Raw genomic sequence first — 23,586 nt, 5'->3', positions numbered from 1 at the left:
TAGGCTGGTCTTGAACTCCTGGGCTCAAGGGATCCTCCTGCCTCAGCCTCCCAAAGTGCTGGGATTACAGGCGTGAGCTACTGCGCCTGGCCTCTATAATTTATTCATCTTGTTTAACAGAAACTTTCTGCTCATTGATTAGTAATTCCTAATTTCCCTCACTCCCCGGCTCCTGACAATCATCATGCCACTCTTTGTTGATATAAGTTTGACTGTTTTAGACACTTCATATAACTGGAATAATCCAGCATTTGTCTTTCCGTGACTGGTTTATTTCACTTAGCATAACACCCTCAAGGCTCATTCACGTCATCACATGTTGCAGAATTCCCTTATTTTTAAAGGCTGACTAGTATTCTGCTGTGTGTATACACCACATTTTCTTTATCCATTCATTTGTTGATGGACATTTAGCTTGTTTCCACATCTTGGCTATGGTCAATAATGCCAATGAACGTGGGTGTGCCGATATCTCTTCAAGATGCTGATTCAGTTTATTTGGATATATATCCAGAAATGGAATGGCTGGGTCATATAGTCTCTTTCTTTCCTTCCTTTCCTTCCTTTTTCCTTCCTTTCCTTCCTTTCCTCCCCTTCCCCTTCCTTCCTTTCTTCCTTCCTTTCTCTCTTTTCTTCTTTCTTTCTTTCTTCCTTTTGATGGAGTTTCACTCTTATTGCCCAGGCTGGAGGGCAATGGCATGATTTCAGCTCACTGCAACCTCCGCCTCCCAGGTTCAAGCAATTCTCCTGCCTCAGCCTCCTGAGTAGCTGGGATTACAGGCATGTGCCACCACGGCCAGTTAATTTTGTATTTTTAGTTGAGGCAGGGTTTCTCCATATTGGTCAGGCTGGTCTCGAACTCCTGACCTCAGGTAATCTGCCTGCCTCAGCCTCCCAAAGTGCTGGAATTACAGGCGTGAGCCACCTTACCCCGCCTATCTTTCATTTTTTGAAGAACCTCCATACCGTTTTCCATAGTGGCCACACCATTTTACATTCCCACCCAACGTGTGCAAGGGTTCCATTTTCTCCACAGCCTTGCCCACAATTGTCTTTTGTTGTTTGGATAATTCTGGCTTTCTGCATTCTAAGCCCATTGTAGGATTATACTTTTGGCCCTCTTGCGGTTGGATGGAGCCATGTCACTGTCGTAGCCAGTGAGTTATGAGGTGGCTACATTTTACTTCCAAGGCCAGGGCATATAATGGCCAGTTGAAGACTCTCTAGAGCTCTCTTTTCCTCTGCCATGGTGATCAGCACCAAATGAGTGGCTACTCAGTCAGCCTGGGTTCCACACTGAGATATGGGGCAGTGTCCCCAGCCAGCCTTCAGTGGATATGCAGCATGTATGGGAAATAGACAAACAGACCTTTGTTCTTAGAAGCCACCAAGATTCTTCTTTTTTTGGTTACTGTGGCATACCCTGGTTTATCCTAACAGAGCTGGCTGTTAGAGGACAGTATCCTTACTGCTCTGAATTCCTGGTGCTCAGGAGAGTGCTCTGTATGTAAAAGGTACTTAATCAAGATTTGATTTATTTAGAAAACATTTCTTGTGTGCGCTTTTGAGGGATATGAAGCTCATTTAAAAATACTTGTTTCCCATTTTCCTCAATAAGCGGTAAGCATGTTAGGGACAGAAACCCTCTTGAACATTTCTGGCCTCATCTCCCCGCACCTTTGTCCTTAGTCCACAGGAAACTTAAAATGGCCTGGGTAGCTTTGGATGTGGAGTAGTTAAAGGCCCTTGAGGAGGGATGAGAAGCTGATCTGACAAGAAGAGAGCAGTGGTTCATTCCTGGACAAGAAGACAAATGAACAATTGAGGGAAAGAGCAGCTTCTGGAAAGATTTGGTAACAGTAAAGATAAGAGGCCAGTGAAGAGATCTTGGGAGGGACAAGGAGAGCTGGGAAAAGGGATAAGCTTGGAAACATGTTCTGATAAAAAGCCAGGCATTTCCTCTGTTATCTTTCACCAGTGCCCGAACAGAGTTACATCGTATACACTCTGGACACAAAGGAGAGCTGTCCTTGAGCCTCGACTCTGGGTGAGCCCTCTGGGTCTTAGATTTGAGATGCAATTTTCAAACTTGAAGATCACGGTGAGCAGAGAGATCTCTGAGCTACTGCCAATCCTAATGTCCCTTGTATTGAGCGTTGACTGTGTTGACAATGAAAAGCCAGAAGAGCCTCAAGGAGGAAAGAGGTCAATAGCCAAATGTTTCAAGAAGTCAAGGAAGGTGAGGATTCATAGTAAATAACAGTAACTACCAGTTGTCAGAGGCTTTCCTCTATGCCAGGCACTATTCCGTGAGCTTTACAAGCATCACCTAATTTAATCTTCACAGCAAACCTCTGCTGTCAGTAGTATCATCTCCATATTAGAGATAATTAAACTGAAGTTCAGAGAGATTAACTAACTTGTCCAAAGTCACATGGCTAATATGTGGCAAAGTGAGGATTTGAACCCAGACTTGTGTGGCTCCAAATCTTGTATTCTTTCCATTTCCCCACATTACCCCTAGTGATAGATTGTCAAACGTCATTTCAAATAAATCAAAGAAAAAAGCCCAACATATCCATTACCATTACTAGTTACACATAGCACCAGGAACCAGAGAGTTGGAATATAATAGAACTCCAGAAAATTTCCAAGCCTTATTTGGGCCTGAAGTTTCATCTTCTTTGCCAGCTACCCTACAATGCTTCCTATCCCCAAAGATTACAAAGAAGTGATATATAGATATATTTCCTTTCCCTGCTGCAGTGCTGAGAGCAAGGAACTAACCAGAAGTGGGTGGAAGAAATCTGAGAAGGGAGTAGAAGGATGCTGGGCAAACTCTTCAATTAGGGTCACTTATGACTTATGGGCCAAAGCTAGAGTCAATGGCCAGGCAGGGAACAGGTTCTGAGTTTTCTGAATTTCAGATACCACCCTATCTTCTACTAAGCCAGAGATGGCAGTGGTACCCACTTGAGGCTCAAGAAGAGGGGAATGATGTTGAATTAAGGACCACAGCACTGCAGAAACCTACTTAAAGGGGTTGAGTACACTGAATTGGACTTAGGTCCAGGTAACTGTGTACACCTTTAATATGTGGACTCCAGGCTCCTGGACACTTCACAGCACCGTCCACTCATCAGTACCAACCTTTCTCTACTGAGTGCCTCCTACCTTTCTTCATCCTCAGATAATTTTCCTAATGTACCATTTGCAGATTCATGTGTAGTTCTGTAATCTTTGGAAAACACATATTCGCTCCTCAGATCTTTATCGCTTTCTTTTTTTTTTTGCTCTGCGTTCATACATTCTTTTTTACTTTTCTTTTTTCACTGAAAGGCATTCACCCCATCTATTGAGAGCATATGATATGACTTCATGTGTGGCAACAAAGAAAAGCTGAAATGTGCAGATATCAGTAAGGGAGGTTGTTCCACAGTTTTCTATCCTTTTAAAATGGTTTATCTCTATTAGATAATGAATAAGATTATGTTCAGCCAATCAGATTATTTCCTTGGAGAGCTTGAAATGGGAGTCTTGGCAACATGGTTGGATATCAGTAGAAGTTAAGATGTGGAATCTTAAGCAGAATCTAAGAACGGTGGACACTCCAGAACTGTAGATGTATATAGTTCAGCTGTGGGAAGTCCTTTTTAGCTCACGAAGCAATCAAGGCATTTGGTTTCACAGTCTTTTGTGACAGATAGGAAAAGGGTCTTTTATGAGAGTCTTCTCTACTGCTGAAAACTACTATTAATTCCGATAAATCATGCACATAATGGATTCAGGTCATCCCTTTATTAGGCAGCCTTATTCTGCTTATCAGTGTTCACAAGAGCAAACTTGCAGGGCTATGATGGAGTTCTTTAAAGAAGGGAAGTAGATCTCAAAACCATTCAGTGTAGATGAAACTCTGTGCCACTGGGGGTTCCTTGGATGCATAAAGAAAGTACCTTCTAGACTAAGACTTCTGCAAGGATGGTGCTCCCATGAGTTGCTCTCTTCTCTCTCTCTCTCTCTCTCATTTTTCAAGGCTCTCAGCCCAGTATCCTACCCTTCCAACCAGAAACAATCCCCTTTCTCAAGAGTGGAGGAAGTTGTGCCGTTTGCTTGAATGGCATCTCAGGTTTCCTCTCTGCAGTCCCTTCTGGAAGGAGAGGAAATGGGTTCCAGTCCACGGGGCTGATACCTTACTAATGATCTTTAGAAGTAAGCCCCTTGTCAATATAGCACTTTATTTTAGTCCTCTGTTGCAGAGGGTTATGTATTTATGGCAGATTTATTGTCATTGGCCTTATACAAAGCCCTTCTTTTATTTTATTTTACTGATTTATTAACTTTTATCCCCATAATCAACTCCTATCCATCTCTCACATAGGCAACTCCTATGATGTTTAACTCCTATGATGTATCTTGTCACCCAGGTAGTGAGCATAGTATATAATAGGTAGTTTTTCAGCCCTTGCCTCCCTCCCTCTCTCCTGACTCTAGTAGTCCCCAGTGTCTATGGTTCCCATCTTTATGTTCACATGTACCCAAGGTTTGTCTCCAACTTGTAAGTGAGGACATGTGGTATTTGGTTTTCTGTTTCTGCATCAGTTGGCTTAGGATAATGACCTCCAGCTGCATCCATGTTGCTGAAAAGGATGTGATTTCCTTCTTTTTGATGGCTGCATAGTATTCCATGGTATATGTGTACCACATTAAATGTGTATATATTTTAAGTGGTTTTATGTTATTTATCGGATTCTGTTGCTTATTATAAAAACTAGCACAGGTTTTTTTAAAAGTCAACTTTTTTGAGGTATAATTTATATAAAACATAATGTGTAAATTTTGATGAATTTTGACATCTGCATATAGAACATTTTCATCACTCTGAAAGTTCCCCCATGCCCCATCTCAGTCAATGCCCACTTCCTCCCATCAGCCCCAGGCAACCACTGATCTTTTTTTTGTCACTGTAGATTAGGTTTGTGTTTTCTAGAGTTTCATGTGAATAAGCTTGTTCAGTATGTTCTTTTTTGGTCTGGCTTTTTCCACTCAGGCTAATGCTTTTAAAAAATGTTTATTATTATTTTTATTATTATTCTTTTGAGACAGTGTTTTGCTCTTGTTGTCCAGGCTGGAGTGCAGTGGCACGATCTTGGCTCAGGTTCACTGCAACCTCTGCCTCCCAGGTTCAAGCGATTCTCCTGCCTCAGCCTACCAAGTAGCTGGGATTACAGGCACCCGCCACCATGCCTGGCTAATTTTGTTATTTTTAGTAGAGACAGGGTTTCACCATGTTGGCCAGGCTAGTCTCGAACTCCTGACCTCAGATGATCCACCCACCTTGGCCTCTCAAAATGCTGGGATTACAGGCGTGAACCGCCACACCCAGCTTGCTCTTAGGTTCATCTGTATGTTGCATAGCAGTGGTTAATTCTTTGTTGCTGAATAGTATTCTATTACATGGAGATATCAGAATTTATCTGTTTACTAATTAATGGACTTTTGGGTTGTTTTCACTTATGGTGAATAAAGTTACTATGACAATTCAGGTTTTGGCGTGGACATATGTCTTCATTTATCTTTGATAAATACCAAGGAGAGGAGTTGTTTGGTTGTATGATAAGTGTATGTTTAACTTTATAAGAAACTGTTAAACTGTTTTTCCAAAGTGGAGATACCAAGAAAATCAGCAATAATTTTGTTTATTTTATTTTTTTAACAAGTTTTTTTAAAATAGAGAAGGGACCTTGCTATGTCATCCAGGCTGGTCTCAAACTCCTGGCCTCAAGTGATCTGTTTGCCTTGGTACATTTTTTTTTTTTGAGATGTAGTTTCACTCCTGTTGTCCAGGCTGGAGTGCAATGGCACCATCTCGGCTTACTGCAGCCTCTGCCTCCCAGGTTCAAACAATTCTCCTGCCTCAACCTCCCGAGTAGCTGGGGTTACAGTCACTCACCACCACACATGGCTAATTTTTGTATTTTTAGTAGAGACAAGGTTTCACCATGTTGGCCAGGCTGGTCTCGAATTCCTGGCTTCAGGTGATTCACCTGTGTCAGTCTCCCAAAGTGCTGGAATTACAGGCGTGAGCCACCATGCCCAGCCAGTACATTTTTAAACAGTTGAAAACAATCAAATTTCATTTAGAGATGTGAAAATTATACAAAATTTAAACTTGAGTGTCTATAAATAGGTTTTATTGGAATACAGCCACACTCATTTGCTTATATATTGTCTATGGGTACTTTTGTCCTATAGCTGTAGAGTTGAGTAGTTGTGATAGTTGTGGCTGGCAAATCCTAAAGTATTTACCATCTGGGCTTTATAGAAAAAGTCTGGTGACCTCCGGAGCATTAATTTTTCTTCAGACAACAAGAAAATTTATCTTGTCTTTTTTTTGTTTTTGGAGACAGGGTCTCTGTTGAGCTGGCTGGAGTGCAGTGGTGCAATTTTAGCTCATTGTAGCTTCGACCTCCTGGGCTCAAATGATTTTCCTGCCTCAGCCTCCCTAGTAGGTAGGACTACAGCTTTGCCCCACCATGCCCGGCTATTTAAAACTTTTTTTTGTGTGTGTAGAGATGGAGTCTCGTTATGTTGCTGAGGCTGGTTTCAAACTCTTGGCTTCAAGCAATCCTCCTGCCTTAGCCTCCCGAATTGTGGGGATTACAGGCAGGAGCCTCTGCTCCTGGCTTGTTGTTTTCTTCCATGTTAGAAAGAAGATATTCCTCTTGTTAGTATGTCTTTATTTCTGTCCATTTTGAAATGATAGACCTAGGCCAGGTGCAGTGGCTCACGCCTGTAATCCAAGCACTTTGGGAGGCCGAGGTGGGTGGATCACCTGAGGTCATGAGTTTGAGACAAGCCATGGCCAACATGGTGAAACCTCGTCTCTACCAAAAATACAAAAATTAGCTGGGTGTGGTGGCACGTGCCTATAGTCCTAGCTACTTGGGGGGCTGAGGCAGGAGGACTGCTTGAACCCGGGGGGCAGAGGTTGCAATGAGCTGAGATGGTGCCACGGCACTCCAGCCTGGGCAACAGAGCAAGACTCTGTCTTAAAGAAAAAAGAAAAAGAAAAGAAAGATAGACCTTACCATTATTGTCCTAAAAAGCACTTGGCTCTTTCCTGATCTATCTGCTGGCCTTGTGTATAAGTTAGCCATTACTATGTAATGTTCCACTCCAAAACTCAGTGGCTTAAAACAGCAATCCTTTATATTTGGCTAGATTGCCCTGCTTGAGGCTGGAATGCCTGGGGCAGCTCTGTTTCTCACTGTAGATCTGTGAGTCACCTGGAGTAGCTGTGCCCCACGTATCTCTCATCCTCCTTGGACCACTGGGGCATGTTCTTCTCATAGTGATGGCAGAGGCACAGAAGGGCAAATGAAAATACTCGTCATCTCTTAAAACCTAGGCTTACAACTGGCACACTGTCACTTCTGCCCACATATCACTAGCCAAAGCAAATCACATGCCAAGGCCAAAGTGAAGGGAAAATGAAATAGAGTTCTCCTAGGATGAGACCTTGGCAAATGTGTGAATTCAAGTAGGGATGAAGAAGTAGGGCCAAGATTACAATCTACCATTTCTTTCTTTCTTTTTTGAGACAGAGTCTCGCTCTGTCGCCCAGGCTGGAGTGCAGTGGCACAATCTTGGCTCACTGCAACCTCCGCCTCCCGGATTCAAGCTAGTCTCCTGCTTCAGTCTCCTGAATAGCTGGGACTACAGTGGCCAGCCACCACGCCCGGCTAATTTTTTGTATTTTTTTTGTAGAGACGGGGTTTCACTGAGTTAGCCAGGATGGTCTCGATCTCCTGAACTTGTGATCCACCCGCCTCGGCCTCCCAAAGTGCTGGGGCAATCTACCATTTCTTATAAGAAAGACCAAGCTGGGCATGATGGCTCATGCCTTTAATCCTAGCACTTTGGGAGGCCAAAGCAGGAGAATTGCTTGAGACCAGGAATTCGAGGTTCCAGTGAACTATGATTGTGCCACTGCACTCCAGCCTGGGCGACAGAACAAGACTGTCTCAAAAAAATAAGTAATAATAAAAAAAAGACCACAACAATAATAAATGGCTTTTCTTTTGCTACCTATGAGGGTGCTACTTGTTCCTATTAAATATGTACTGTTAAAAGTAAGGGCTATGGCTTTCCTGCTCATTCCACTCCATGAATACTGACATTCTGGTTTCCAGTGGTGATGGCCATGGAGCTATTAAGGTATTTCCCCCTGCTCTGCCCTTCATTTGGTATTATAATGAATCATCAACATATGGGACATCCTAAGATGTCCTTGTTGCTGGGAAGAACCCAAGGCGCACAGAAGTATCACTCCTTTTCTGTCTTATCTCTTTTTTTCTCTCTTTTTTTCTCATTAATGAAAAACAAATTAGAGATGAAAATATGTTTCCCCTTCTTGGTTCTCCAGCTGTATTATAAAATTCTTCAGAGGCAAGGCCGTATCTTCTCTTTGTTAACGTCCCTTCCCCCTCTCCCAGCCTCCTCAGTCAGTGTGGTTGATACCTTCCTTGCCTGCCTGTCTGATCTCAAATGACTGTTCCCGTTCTGGTTCACTGATCTTGGCTCTGCCATGCTCCTCAAGGCAATAAATACCAGTCTGGACTGCCCAGAATGGAGTCCTCTGTCTGTTTTACCAGTTGAGAAGCCTCCTATCCCTCCCTGATCATTTGTCATTCATGAAGCTCCTTCTTCTGCTTTTGACTGTTACTCTGCTCCTGGCCCAGGTCACCCCAGGTAAACAGGATCTCCAGAAGGGGATGGGAGTCAGGGAACCTGATGCATGTTCAGAGAACTCTGGGGGCTCTGACAGGTTGGGCTGGGAGAATGGCCTGGTAGAGCTCATTGAGGCCTTTAGGTAGTCTCTCTAGTTATGGGGAAGTTTGAGTTCTCTGGTACCAAATGGTCTTCCCAGTGCCCAGTACTTGACCATTCCAACCTTATCTCTGGTTAGCTCTGGAAAAGCTGAACATGATGACCTGAGGATGGGATAGGGTGTAAAGAGAGAGATTTGGGTATGGAGTATAGAGAAAATGGGGACTTTTTCAAAAACATTCATTGAAAGGATTTGAATTTTGATGCATTGTTGCCTCTTGGAAAATGGTTCTCAAATTTCTGATTGTTTGAGGATTCTGATTCCACTTTTTAATGCAACCTCAAATCATCTGGGTTACCTTAGGTTGTAGGTTCCCTGGAATAGCTGTTCCTAATTCCCTTGACTGGTTGGGGCCAGAGAAAAGTCCCAGGATGTTGTGAAGAAGGCAGTATGATATTCTTGGGAGTTTTAAAGGTGCCCTAGAAGACTTACAGATGTTAAATGAGTTTATTTAATATTCCTGTCACCTTTCATTGATATGGTCAGAGGGGGTACCAAAGAACAATGAGAAAAGGTGGCTAATTGCTACTGGGCACCTGGGTACATTATAATATGGGGGAGATAAAACCCTTGGGAGAGGGGTCCTCTTCTCCCTCCCAAGGAGCTGGCCAAGGAGGGGAAGCTATCCAGTAGGTCCTATGCCACTGAGTTGGGGGGACTCTGGGGGTTCTAACAGGGGGCACAAGTGAAGGAAGAAAGCGTAGTGGTCTATAATCTCCCTTAAACTTAGGGGATCCTGTGTAAGAGCTTCTTCCCCACAGACCTCCTCATTTCCCTCCTACTCCTCTACTGGGCTTTAGCCTCTTCCTTTCCCACCTTTCTGCTTTCTTTCAAAACTGACCCTATTCTCTTCTTCCCTTTTGTTTTCAGTCATGAAATGTTGGGGCAAGTCAGGCAGGTGCAGAACAACATGTAAAGAAAGTGAAGTATACTATATATTATGCAAAACTGAGGCTAAGTGCTGTGTGGATCCCAAGTATGTACCTGTAAAACCAAAATTAACAGACACAAATACAAGCCTGGAATCAACTTCTGCAGTCTGACACCTCTCTTCCACCTCTCTTCCAACCTTGAGTCTCAACATCATGGGATCCTGCAGTTCTATTAAATCATTCTTGGCAATACCCTGTTTCTGTCTGATAGTTCCACCTAGTTACATTTAGAAACAAGTAAATAAAGAAGAAAGGTTGTGTGTGTGTGTGTGTGTGTGTGTGTGTGTGTCTGGTGTGCATGTTAGGAAGAACAGGATGGACCAGTAGGTGGTAATAATCTAAACCTTGCAAATAGCTCCTAGCCTGCTGATCCATAGCTGGTCCAAGAGGGCATGAATTAAAGAATATTCATTATATCTACTTGATTCCTGTTTTCTTCTAGACCAGCACTGCCAATAGAACATTCTGCCATGATGGAAATATTTCCTATCTATGTTGTTCAATATGGTAGCTACTAGCCACATGTGGCTACTGAGCACTTGAAATGTGCCCAGTGTGAATGTGGACCCGAAGTTTTAATTTGATTCAATCGAGCTTTAAATTTATATAGCTAAATGTGGCTAGTGGTGATTGTATTGTATAGCAATGGCTTTAGAGTCTAGGCTGAGGCATGCTGTGGGTCTCAATCTATGAGTATTTTAGGGGAGTCCAGGAGGCAAGTATGATGAACACAAGAACCCATTCTTGGCCCATGGCTTCTCTCTACTCCCACACCAAAGGTTATAACTTTCCCTTGATCACACCTGCAGTTCTGCCCCTCAGGGGCTCTAGGGCAATGCCTCTTGTGAGTCTTCCTCATGGTGGACAGAGCTGGCATCAGGCCATCTGTGGATCCTTGCTCCATCTCTTTCCATTCCCTCTAGTTGTGGCCATGGGACATTAAACTGCTGGCTAATCATTTTGCAGGACTGATCCTGAACTGAGATGACAGGAATTTTACCACATTCAGCCCCATGATCCCAAGTATCCCCAACTCTTGCTACTTATCTGACTAATGTAAAAGAACTTGATTCTTTATCCTGAGTTGAAAAGTTCTATTTGGAGTCACCTGCCTCCTATTCAGCCCTTTCATATTGGAGTCCTGACCTGGCTTCAGCCCTATGTCCCCAGTTCACCTTCCTGATGACAAACTTCAGCCTCAGAGTCAGTGTCTAAGTATCATCAAGCTGTCTAGGGAAGAGCGTTCGAAGCAGGATCAGAAGATCTGGAGTCAAATCTTTGCTTAATTGCATGTCAGCTGCATGACCCTAGGCAAGCCATTTAACCCTCTCTGCTCTATTTTCTTGTCTCTAAAATGGGGAACTTTCCTACTCAAGTCATAGGGATGTCATGAGAATTAAATGAGATAACAGACAGGAAAGTGCCCAGCACAGAATCTAGCCCACATTCAGTTCTTGATAAATGTAAGTAGAATCTAGGTAGATCTCATTTTGTAATTTTCTACTTCTAGACTCTGCGTAGCAATTCTTTGCCTGGAAAAAGTTAAATCCTCCTTCACTACGTTGCCACCAACTCCTACTTCTCAGAGTTAACAACTCTTAAAGTTGAAGTAAAGCCCTATACCCTACCATTTTTTCACTAATTTTCTTACCCTCCCGACTCAATTTCCGTCCAGTCTAGCCCTGTAATGTTTCTCTTGCAGACTTAGCTCCCTTGCTCTACTCTGCATTGTATCAATGCCAAACTCCCAACCATGGTAGAATACAACCACCTACTTGCCTTCTCTATAGGTAAACTTTATTTTTCAAGACAAGATCTTACTCTGTTACCCAGGCTGGAGTGCAGTGGTGTGATCATAGCTCATTACAGCCTTAAACTCCTGGATTCAAGGGATTATCCTGCCTCAGCTTCCCAGGTAGCTGGGACTGCAGGTGTGTGCTACCACTCTTGGCAGTTAAAAAAATTTTTTTTAATAGAGATGGGGGTCTTGCTATGTTTCCCAGGCTGGTCTCGAACTCCTGGCCTTAAGTGATCATCCTCCTGCCTTGGTCTCCCTAAGGGTTGGGATTACAGGCGTAAGCCACTGTGCCTGACCTATATAGGTCAGCAGCTGATTGTTCTTAGAAAAAATAATCCAACTAGTCTCACTGATTTCACTGGAAATTCACGGCCTCCAACCTCAAAGACCACTAAACACTGCCCAGCTAATCTCCTGTTTTTCCCTAAGAAGCTTGATTTCTCATTCTTTGAAATGACTAGTCCATGATTTTTCCTTTCTCCTCAATCTTCTACCATTCCCTGTCCCCATCAAAATATCACTTCTTGCCTCATATTTCAAGAAAATAGAAGCCATCAGAAGCAACTCCTTCATCTTCTCTCTACTAAGTCTACACACTCCGGTATTGGGTCCTACAGCTCCTGTCTTCCTTTCGTTTTCAGTGGAAGAATGATGTCTACACCTGAGAAACTGGCCCCTTGTTCACATTTGTCTCCTCTCCCCTACTCAATAACTTCATATTCATTTATTCTCCTTATTCTCCCCTTCTCTGCCAGATCATTTCTATCATACAAAGATGCTCGAGTACCTCCCAGATTAAAAAAAAAAAGATCCCTGAGTCCCACATTCCTCTCTGGACGATGCCTCATTTATTTGCAGTGCTTAAACAAATACTTCTCAAAATGTTGCCTGCCTTCACTTTACCCCTTTTTTCTCATTCACCTTTCAACTCAGTTCAATTTGGCTTTGACTGTGCCTCTGAACCTTTTCTAGTAAAGATTACCAACTATCTCCAGTGTTGCCAAACCCAGCAGAGGCACCCCTGTTTTCCTCTTATTGACCCCTGAAGAGGTGTTTGACATAGAGGCCACGACATCCTCATTGAAATGCTTTCTTCTCTTGCCTTCTAAGATGGCAGACTCCCCTGGTTTTCCTCTGATCACCTGGGCCATTCATTTTCAGTCTTCTCTTCTGGCTCCTCCTTCCCTTTCCAAAGGCCAGGGACTTGCTTCTAGGCTCCTTTTGTCTTTTCTCTCTGCTCTTTTTCACTAGGTACTTTGACTACCCTCTATATGCTGATCACTCTCAAATTCATATCTCCTACCCTAAACTTTCTCTAGTGTCTAAACTGGTATATCTTCCCCCTTAAATGACATCTCCATCTGGTCACCTAACATATCAGAATGGAACTCCTAATGGGGTCCTCACCTCACTAGGCACTGTTAGTACCCTGTTATTTCCCTTCTTAGGAAATGGTAACAACATGTGCCCAGATGCACCAAACCTACAAGTCATGTGTGATTCCTCACTTCACCTCCCTGCATTCAATTTCTCAGCAAGTCCTGTGGCTCTACCTTCAAAACACATATCAAAATTATCCATTTCTCTCCATCTAGTTCAGGCCACTGCCATCTTCACCTGATCTTTTACAATAGTCTCCTGTTTTCTGTAATTAATTTTCCACATAGCAGCCAAATGGTAAATTATTTTCATTTTTTTCAGATCTAGTCCTAAATCAAGAAAGGTAAAGGATATCCTGTCACTACTCTGTTTTGCACCAAACAATAGCTTTCCATTTCATTAAGAATAACATCCAGACTCCTTGTCATGGACTGGGAGGCCCTGCCCTACCAGGCCTTGTTCACCTCTCTGGCCTCCTCCTTATACTCAGGTCACCCAGGTTTCCTTTCTGTTCCTTGATGTTAACAAGCTCTTTTCTTGTCTCAGGGCCTTGCTACATGCTGTTCCCTCTTCCCAAGAAGGCTCTGCTTCTGATGTTTATATGACTGTTTTTGTCCCATCCTCCAGGCCTTAATTTAAATGTCATTCTTGACTATTATATCTAATGAAGTCCTTTATATCACTAGGCAAATGTATGTCCTAGCACTTCTCAAAAATCAGTAATTATTTTGTTCATTTAGTTGTTTCTTTTCTCTCTTCCAGGAGAATTTGGGTTTTATGATTGCAGGGACCCTTTTGGTTTTGCTCACCATTCCATGGTGCCTGGCACACTATCAGAACACAATAAGTATTTGCTACCTATATGAATAGTTAAACTCCAAGGATGGTCAGTTTCCCACTCAAACAGGTTTTCCTTTCCAAGTTCTTGTGTTTTACCATTGCCTGAAACTCAAGCCTTCTTTTTCCACCCATGTTTTACTCTCCATGATTTAGGAAAACTCCTCTTTCCTTGATGTGGATGTTCTGAGGAGTGGCGCAGCATGAGTTTAAGGGACCTTACAGAAGGGGGAAGTCTAAGATATTCAAGCGCTTCTTTTTGAGGTTCTGATGAACATTAGATTCAAGAAGAAAGGACTCAATCTGAGTATTCAGGGGTTTGAGTACATTATAGAACACATCTAGCAATGGGAAGTGGGTGGGAAGGGAGGGGTAGAAAATACTGTTTGTGCCCAAACTGGAGTTATCTAAATTCTGGTTACATTTACATGAAGCCTTTGTTCTATATTTTGAGTCCACAAAGATCTGTCTGTGTACAGGCAGTCATTCAAGAATCTGAAGGCAGGCCGGGTGCTGTGGCTCACACCTGTAATCCCTGCACTTTGGGAGGCTGAGGCAGGTGGATCACTTAAGGTCAGGAGTTTGAGACCAGCCTGGCCAACATGGTGAAATCCCGTCTCTAGTAAAAATACAAAAAAATAGCCGGGTGTGGTGGTGGCCACTTGTAGTCCTAGCTACTCAGGAGGCTGAGGCAGGAGAATCATGTGAATCCAGGAGGCGGAGGTTGCAGTGAGCTGAGGTCACGCCACTGCACTCTAGCCTGGAAAACAGAGCGAGACTCCATCTCAAAAAAAAAAAAAAAAAAAAAAAAAAGAAAGAAAGAAAGAAAAAAAAATAATCTGATGGCAGCTCTATGCTGTCTTGAGACTGACTTTGTGTGTTCATTTCTTGACTTCTCACATCAAGTCAGCCATCGAGGCCCCTTGATTCTTCCTCTGTGATGTTTTGATGCAAACCTTACTCTCCTTACTCTTTTTGGGACTGCTATCTCAGCTCAGTCCCTCATTAGCAGTCTCCCTCCTCTTTCCCATATTTGAGGCCTTCCACCCTGAGTTTTGCTGCTGTCCCTCTAATCTCTCTGCCAGGTCAGATTGTCCCACGTTCTGACACCCAATCTCACAAGAGTTCCTTACTGAATATAGCAACATTCCCTCAACATATTTGAAGATGAAACACCTTACATTTATTATTGGATGTAATGTAAGTGTTCATTAGAGAGCAATTTAAGCAAACAGGATAATTTCTTGGAAGGATAACATGTAGCTCATAAAAATGACCAGAAGTCTGGACAATCAGGCTTGGAAAGACTGAGACAGAGTGGGCAGCAGAAATAGCCTGCCAAGATCTTACCACGAGCATTGCTGCCAGAGCACTGTGCATCAGTATCACACCTGGACTCTTGCCATTGCTGCTGCCACTGTGTATTTCCTCCACCTTCCTTGTGGTTTGGCTTTAGCCCTTTAAGATTCAAGTCCCTTGTTGGAGCACCCAGTTGGCTGAGCCTGGGTCATGCACCCGTCTGCTAACTCCCAAGGTGGCAAAAGAGAATCTTTGCCTTTAAGATATTCTGTAGTTGAAGGTCAGCCTTCCTTTCCACCAAGACCACAAAAATAGAGACTAGCTTCCCTAATGGAAAGGAGCTCAGATACTGAGTGTCCAAAGATGCAGTAAATGACAACTGTCAGAGAATGTTACCCCAAATATTACACCAGAATATTTTCCACCCCACCTTCGCTTTTCTGATAGCCAGGGCCAGGACTAGGGTGAGGAGAAGGAGGTGTCTAGGGTGTGACACATAAAGAGGCACTCACTCTCAGGCTCATGCAAATGCCTCCTTAAATGTCACCCTTTAAGTACCTGTTGCACTTCTCACTTCACCCTGGATCCAGCCCTGCCAATTGCATCCTGCACGTCACCTTTGCAGCACCCACTGCACCTGTACTTAACCTTTGCTTAGTGTTCATCTTCATGATAGACTGTAATCTCCATGAAGACACAGACCATGACTGATTTGTTTTCTGTACCTGGAACAGAATCTGGCATAAATTGCATATTCAACCAATATTAGTTGAGCAATTGATGGGCTAAATGAGGTATATAACTAGCTTAAAATAGACAGCAGAAATGGCCTCACAAGAAAATTCCTTCTTTCAGGTTTATTCACATTAGAAGAGTGTTTGATATTCAATGAGCACAGAATGATACTAAAATATATATTAAAAATATAAGATGAGACACTTAACAGAAATATGTGGTGGTCACGTCCATCACTGTGATAGTCACCAGTCAATGTTTTCATTATCAATGAGTAGATTGAGAGTTGTGTGAGGCGTGGTAGCTCATGTCTGTAATCCCAGCATTTTGGGAGGACGAGGTGGGCAGATCACTTGAGGTCAGGAGTCTGAGACCAGACTGGCCAACATGGTGAAATACTGTCTCTATTTAAAAAATACAAAAATTAGGCCGGGCACGGTGGCTCACACCTGTAATCCCAGCACTTTGGGAGACTGAGGCGGGTGGATCACGAGGTCAGGAGTTCGAGACCAGCCTGACCAACATGGTGAAACCCTGTCTCTACTAAAAATACAAAAATTAGCTGAGTATGGTGGCACGCACCTGTAATCCCAGCTACTCAGGAGGCTGAGGCAGGAGAATCGCTTGAACCTGGGAGGCGGAGGTTGCAGTGAGCCAAGATCGTGCCACTGCACTCCAGCCTGGGCGACAGAGCGAGACTTCATCTTAAAACAAAAACAAAAACAAAAAACAAAAATTAATCAGGAGTGGTGATGTGTGCTTGTAGTCCCAGCTACTTGAGAGGCTAAGGCAGGAGAATTGCTTGAACCCAGGAGGCGGAGGTTGCAGTGAGCCAAGATCATGCCACTGCACTCCAGCCTGGGTGACAGAACGAGACTTCATCTCAAAAAAAAAAAAAAAAAAAAAAGAAAGTTGTGCTTTCATAAATTAGGCAACATTTTCCTTCACTGTCTGGTATTCTCATTTAAAAGCAAGAACTTGGCTGGGCGTGGTGGCTCATGCCTGTAATCCTAGCACTTTGGGAGGCTGAGGCGGGCAGATCACTTGAGGTCAAGAGTTCGAGACCAGCCTGGCAAACATGGTGAAACCCCGTCTCTACTAAAAATACAAAAAAATTAGCCAGGCGTGGTGGCAGGAGCCTGTAATCCCTGCTACTTGGGACGCTGAAGCAGGAGAATCGCTTGAACACAGGAGGCGGAGGTGTCAGTGAGCAGAGATTACACCACTGCACTCCAGCCTGGGCAACAGAGTGAGACTGCATCTCAAAAAACAACAACAAAAAAGCAAGGATACATGGTAAGTTGCTCAGTCTTGTGTATTAATCAGATCAACTATATACACATATTTAATTTTTTTTAAATAAACTTTTTGGCAGGGAGATGTATCAAGAATTTAGTGTAGCAATTACCTTAAAATTTTTCCTCATTTTGTTTGAACAGATATCAGCAAAAAGAATGAAAAGATATTTTTCTGTCCTGTTTTTGGAAAGGAAGTCAGGATTTTGTGTTCTAAATCCTGGCCTTCCTTTTCTACTGGGGAATTGAAACCGTGTGTGTGTGTGTGTGTGTGTGTGTGCACGCGCGCGCGTGCGCATAGGTCAGGGGTTGCCCTGAAGACAACCCTTACAATTTTTTATTTGGGAGGAGTAGGCACAAAGAGGGCAATTAAATTGTATGGTTTCCAAACACCGCATGTTCTCACTCGTAAGTGGGAGTTGAACAATGGGAACACATGGATACAGGGAGGGGAACACCACACACCTGGGCTTGTTGGGGAGTGGGGGGCAAGGGGAGGGACAGTATTAGGACAAATACCTAATGCATGGGGGCTTAAAACCTAGATGACAGGTTAATGGGTGCAGGAAACCACCATGGCACATGTATAACTATGTAACAAACCTGCACGTTCTGCACATGTATCCCAGAACTTAAAGTAAAATAAAATTTAAAAAAATATAAAACTTTTGGAAGAAAAAAATTGTATCGTTTCAGAAGTGAGATGAGGAATTTTAGCTTCGAGGGCAAGAGAGAGGAGTGTCATGGCATCTAAGGGTGTTGAATTTCCTCAGAACTGGGAGAGGAGATCGGGGTTTGGCTCCAAGGGAGTTTGATGAAGCACCCCAAGGTAGCAGGTGCTGGACGGGGTTGCCTGCGTGGAAGGCAGTCACTGTGGAGACAGCCACTGTGGCCATAGCCCTGGGAGGGGCAGCAAAGGTCTTGATGGCTGAGCTCGTGGTTGGTGGAGGTAGACATGATGAAGAGCAATTTTCCAGCTGCCCAGAACTACCCAATGGGCCAGGCATGGTGGCTCATGCCTGTAATTCCAGCACTTTGGGAGGCTGAGGAGGGTGGATCACATGAGGTCAGGAGTTCGAGACCAGCCTGGCCAACATGGTGAAACCCCATTTCTACTAAAAATACAAAATATTAGCTGGGTGTGGTGGTGTGTGCCTGTAATCTCAGCTACTCGGGAGGCTGAGGCAGGAGAATTGCTTGAACCTGGGAGGCGAAGGTTGCAGTGAGCCGAGATCATGCCATTGCATTCCAGCTTGGGCAACGAGAGTGAAACTCTGTCTCAAAAAAAAAAAAAAAACAAGAAAAAACAAAACAACAACAACACCACCACACACACACACACACACACACACACACACACACCTCAATGAACAGCCAGTGGAGTCCATCAGCAATATCCCAACCATGAAGAGCAAGGAAATAAAGGTCATCATCGTGGAATAAGGACCAGATCCTTCCCCATTTCCCAGAACCATGGGGTCCTAGTGGGATCAAGTGGAGGATGGCATGAAATCCCAATAATAACTGACATTGGACATCTCACTAATTTGGCAAGTAGTGTCTTGGAGCTGCACTTAAAACAAATAAGTAATTACAGCATTTCCTGAGGCTTGAGTGTGGGGGGCATTCATAGCTGGTATGTGACTGTTAATATTTTAATAAATTGTAGGATAAATATTCTCACTAGCATTTATTTTTTCCATGGAACACTGCTTGAAATGGGACACAGTTGGGGATATGCTGGTGTAGAGGATTTCTCTGGAATCCAGCCACTCTAAAATAGCTGCATCACACTTTTATGCAAACTTGGTCCTCATATTATCTTTCTGTGAACCACCTACCCTTGCCTGGACACTTTTCCTACCTCACTGGGAAAGGAAGGAGATGGTGTAAATGCATGGAAGTGAAAGATGTCCATAAAAGGCTGTGACTTTATGACTCTTATTTCTTTCATCTTTTTGTCACTTTTTGTCATATTATTAAACTAATAGGTTAGTGAGAGGAGCAAATGAGATAAGGTAAAAATACCTGGCCTGTGTGAACTCCTTCCTGGGAACTTGATAACTAGTATGAATGGTTCCCTACTCTCCCTGCTGTGGAATTTAGGCTGCAGGGAGTGGGTGGCTTTTCAAGGACTTACAAATGCAACTGCACAGATTCGAGGGAGTGGGTGGTGTCCAGTCTTCAGAACTGGCCAGGCCAGGCTGTACCCATGTGGGAGGCATTACAAAGGCTGAAGCTACAGTCTGTTCTAGTCTTGGTGGGCCCCAGGAGATATCAGGCAGCAATTATGGGACAAGTTGGCTCTCTGACTGACTCCCCTCATCCCTTATCTCCTGGCCTCTTTTCCCCTAGTGGCCTCTGCTTCTTGGCCACGATGCTCCCCATACTTCCCTTAGCCTTGGCCCAGATCTCCTAGCTGAATAGAAGAATCATCAAGCAACTGTCATGTTCCAGAGTCACAGGATGTAGAGACCTGAGAGGAACAAAGGGACTGAGCTCACTGGAGCTCAGGCTATGGCATTTGGAGATCTGAGAACAGATGCACATGTACACAGGTACTAAACAACACTGAAACACATGTTCTACATGTCTACATGCAAACTAATGTAAGAATCAATGCATGTACACATACACATTCAAGTACTCACGCAAAATACATATAAACCATATAAACACACATAAAATATACATAAAATATATAAAATTTGAGCATATAAACACTTGCACAAATCTACACATGTATACCTAAGTACACACAAACAAAATACAACACAAATATAAACCCAGATATTGAAATATAAACGTTCTATAGCAATTAAATCATCTTTTTCAATTTCTCCTTATGTTGGTCAAGGCCATTTTTCTGAGTCATCACAGTACTCCCTGGGCAGTCCTTTGCAAACAGGGATTCCTAAGAGGGCTTATGAAATATTGAAAAGAGCTATAGTGAGGAAATGCCTGGAACCTCCAGGTTGGGAACTTCTGGTCTAGTACAATAATAACACCACATATTTATATTGAAGTCAAGTATCAGGTATTGTTCGAAGTGCCTTATGTGTAATCACTCATTTAATCCTAACATCAACCCTATGAAATATTATTACCCCCATTTTATAGAAGAGGAAACTGAGATTCAAAGAGGTTAACTAACTTTTTTTTTGTTTTGAGACACAGTCTCACACTTTTGTTTAGGCTGGAGTGCAGTGGTGTGATCTTGGCTCACTACAACTCTGCCTCCAGAATTCAAGCAATTCTCCTGCCTCAGCTTCCTGAATAGCCAGGATTACAGGCATGTCCCACCACACCTGGATAAGTTTTGTACTTTTTAGTAGAGATTGGGTTTCACCATGTTGGCCAGGTTGGTCTCAAACTCCTGGCCTCAAATGATCTGCCTACCTCAGCCTTTCAAATTGCTGGGATTACAGGCGTGAGCCACCGCACCCAGCCTTAAGTAACTTTTAAAAGGTAACACAGCCAGGAGACTAACTCCAGAATATAGGCTTATAACTCCTCTGCTATGATGTCTCATTTCAATACTGAGTCCTGTAGATGTTGCATGACATGCTAAGGACACATGGTAAGTTGCTCAGTTTTGGACCAAATTGCATGCCTGGTGTGTTCATCACACTGCTGAATAGCACCCCCAAATTCCCTTATCCTGGTCAGCTCCATTACACACCAAGCAAGTCCTCATGAACACCTTTAGTAACGTTAAACACCAAGAAGTTTACAGCACTCCCAGTGGAATTCGAAATAAAACAACACTCAACTCTGAAATAAAATTTTACTTCTGTGAAATGATACAAAGCATTCCTGCCTACTGAAATTAAAGGGGGTTCTTTAGATTTTCTGACTTTGTTTTGGCCCATGTCTTGCCAGTGCCCTGAGCCTGGGCAGGTGCTCAGTCCTCCTATTGAGCCATCCAGCCCTGATCGCAGGTCACCCCTCACAGCTTTCTGCCCAGTGTATTTCCTCCATGCCTGACAGGGGCTTCTTGAGATCTTGCCTATTTTCTCCAAGCCCTAATCCCTGACACAACAGAGAAACTTGGCTTCGTTTTCACTGAGGCTGTAGAGGTCAAATGCCCTCAAGGCTCTAAATTCCCTCCTCCCTTACCTGGAAACAAAGAAATTGTAACTAAAATGTATCGAGCACTTACTACCTGCCAGGCACTGTTTTGAACTCTGGATAGGCACTTATCACTTAAAGGTCACAACAAACCATGAGCCCGTATTATTATCTCCAAAATTGGTTAAACGACTTGCCCATGGTCACTGAATCCATAAGAGTGTTTAGCAAAGGGAATCTTTTGGCTGTTTGGAAGTTCAGAGAATTCCTAGAGCGAGGCTTAGAAAATGGGTAGGAACCAGGGAGGAAGGGTAGGAGGAGCCAGAGTGAAAAATCACCCCATGGACCTGGTCTAGTGAGGACACAGCTGCCACCAAACGCCATTGCTCAGGACCCTAAACTCTACCCCTATTTGCCCTGCTTCCCTATTGCCCCTGGAAACTGGACATCATAATGGGCTCCTTTGTTAAGATAAATTATCTACTGTTCCTTCTTCCTGGAATCTTGAGCACCTGATTCAAAAAATAGGATGGAGTCATCTGATTGGCTGAACCTACCCATGTGTCCATATTCTAGCTGCAGGGAAGGCAGAAAAACAACAATTGAATGTTTTGCAGCCTTGAACTCCAAGACTCAATCAATCCTCCCATCTTGGCCCCCTGAGTAGCAGGGACTACAGGTGTGTACCACCACACTTGGCTAATTAAAAAATTTTTTTGTAGTGATGAGGTCACATATGTTGCCCAGGCTGGTCTGGAACTCCTGGGCTCAATCTGGTACCCCCTTGGCCTCCCAAAGCCCTGGAGTTACAGGGACTTGGGTTTCCTCCCCACTAGATCACTTCTCATAGCCTTACTCAATGTATAAGTTATTTATCTATAATTATTTATTAAAGTAAGTTATATTTATTTGTCTACAGATATTTATTAAATATTATTTAATATTTAATGTCAGGTATGTTAGAGACTGCTAGAACTCCACTCCCCATGTATCTCTTTCCCTTCTTAATAAGACAACCCCTATATTTTAGCTAGAAATGGTTGCCTAGAATAAGGAAAATATTTCCAGCCTCCCTTGCAGCTGCGCATGATGGTCTAAATGAGCTCTGGGAGGTGGACAGGATTGGAAGCAAAGGGTGCAAATTATTATTCTTATTTTTTGGAGAGACGGTGTCTCACCCTGTTGCCTAGGCTGGAGTGCAGTGGTACGATCTCAGCTCACTGCAACTTCCACCTCCTGGGTTCAAGCCATTCTCCTGCCTCAGGCTCCTGAGTAGCTGGGATTACGGTGCTCACCACCACGTCTGGCTAATTTTTTTTTTTTTTGTATTTTTAGTAGAGACGAGGTTTCATCAGTTTGGCCAGGCTGGTCTTGAACTCCTACCTCAAATGATCCACCGACCTTGGCCTCCCAATGTGCTGGGATCACAGGTGTGAGCCACTGTGCCAAGCCGAGGGGTGAAACTTCTGAGTGGTGTCCTTAAAGGGAAGGGTGTTGCATTTCACTTCCATCACTCCTCCTTTCCTGATGGCTGGATGGGAACTTGACGGTGAGAACTGGAGCAGCTCATGGTCATCACATGATGCAGCCTCTTGAGGATGGCAGAGCATCAAGCCAAAAGGAACCTGGATCCCTGCTGAATGGTGAAGCTGTCACACTTAACTGCATACCCAGACTTTTACATAAACAAGAAATCCATGTCTGTCTTTTGGAATCGTTCTTATTTGGGGGGAATATCAGTTAAAACAGTTGAATAAGTATCTTAATACACCAAGTGATGTTATGGGTACTGGGGTTATAAGCCAGGTTTCTGACATTCTAAGTGGAGAGACAAAAATCAAACATGTAAAATAAAATTTAAAAGAATAGATACATATATGAAGATCATAAACCAAGTTATTACAGTCCAGAGGGACTGTGGGTTGGAGTTACCATTATGTAAGGTGGCCAGGGAAAGTCTCTCCAAGGAGGTGACATTTGGGATGATATGGAATGATGAGCAGGAGATTTTCATGGGAAGATTTGGAGAAAGAGCTTTACAGGGAGAACAGATGACAACTGCTAAGGCCCTGAACTGGAAACAAGATGGGCAAGTTCAAAGTTCTGAAAGGCATTACACATGTGTATCCTTCTATTAGAAAGCTGAGACACATGTGTATCCTTCTGTCAGAAAGCTGAGAATAAGTAATTCTCGTTTAATTTATTTTTTAAAATTTTTTAATTTTTATTTTCGAGATGGAGTTTTGCTCTGTCACCTAGGCTGGAGTGCAATAGCGTGATCTCAGCTCACTGCAACCTCTGCCTCCCAGGTTCAAGCAATTCTCCTGCCTCAGCCTCCCTAGTAGCTGG

The 23,586-nt window shown here is 43.4% G+C and overlaps 1 protein-coding gene across 2 annotated transcripts; it reads left to right on the top strand.

Moving 5' to 3' along the window:
* Positions 1–2,022: 2,022 nt before the first annotated feature.
* Positions 2,023–10,012, top strand: DEFB121 (defensin beta 121). 2 transcript variants are annotated; one of them, XM_004061945.1, is made up of 2 exons: positions 2,023–2,239; positions 9,761–10,012. In XM_004061945.1, the coding sequence occupies exons 1-2, from the start codon at positions 2,218–2,220 to the stop codon at positions 9,931–9,933; spliced, it is 195 nt and encodes a 64-aa protein (XP_004061993.1). In that variant the 5' UTR covers positions 2,023–2,217; the 3' UTR covers positions 9,934–10,012. The 2 variants fall into 2 exon arrangements, with proteins under 2 accessions (XP_004061993.1, XP_004061992.1); XM_004061944.4 differs by lacking the exon at positions 2,023–2,239 and adding an exon at positions 8,631–8,751.
* Positions 10,013–23,586: the final 13,574 nt, after the last annotated feature.

This window comes from Gorilla gorilla, chromosome 21 (genome assembly GCF_029281585.2).
Source record: "Gorilla gorilla gorilla isolate KB3781 chromosome 21, NHGRI_mGorGor1-v2.1_pri, whole genome shotgun sequence".
Lineage (NCBI taxonomy): Eukaryota > Metazoa > Chordata > Mammalia > Primates > Hominidae > Gorilla > Gorilla gorilla.
The sequence above is the reverse complement of the archived record's forward strand: the minus strand, read 5'-3'. Positions and strand labels throughout refer to the sequence as shown.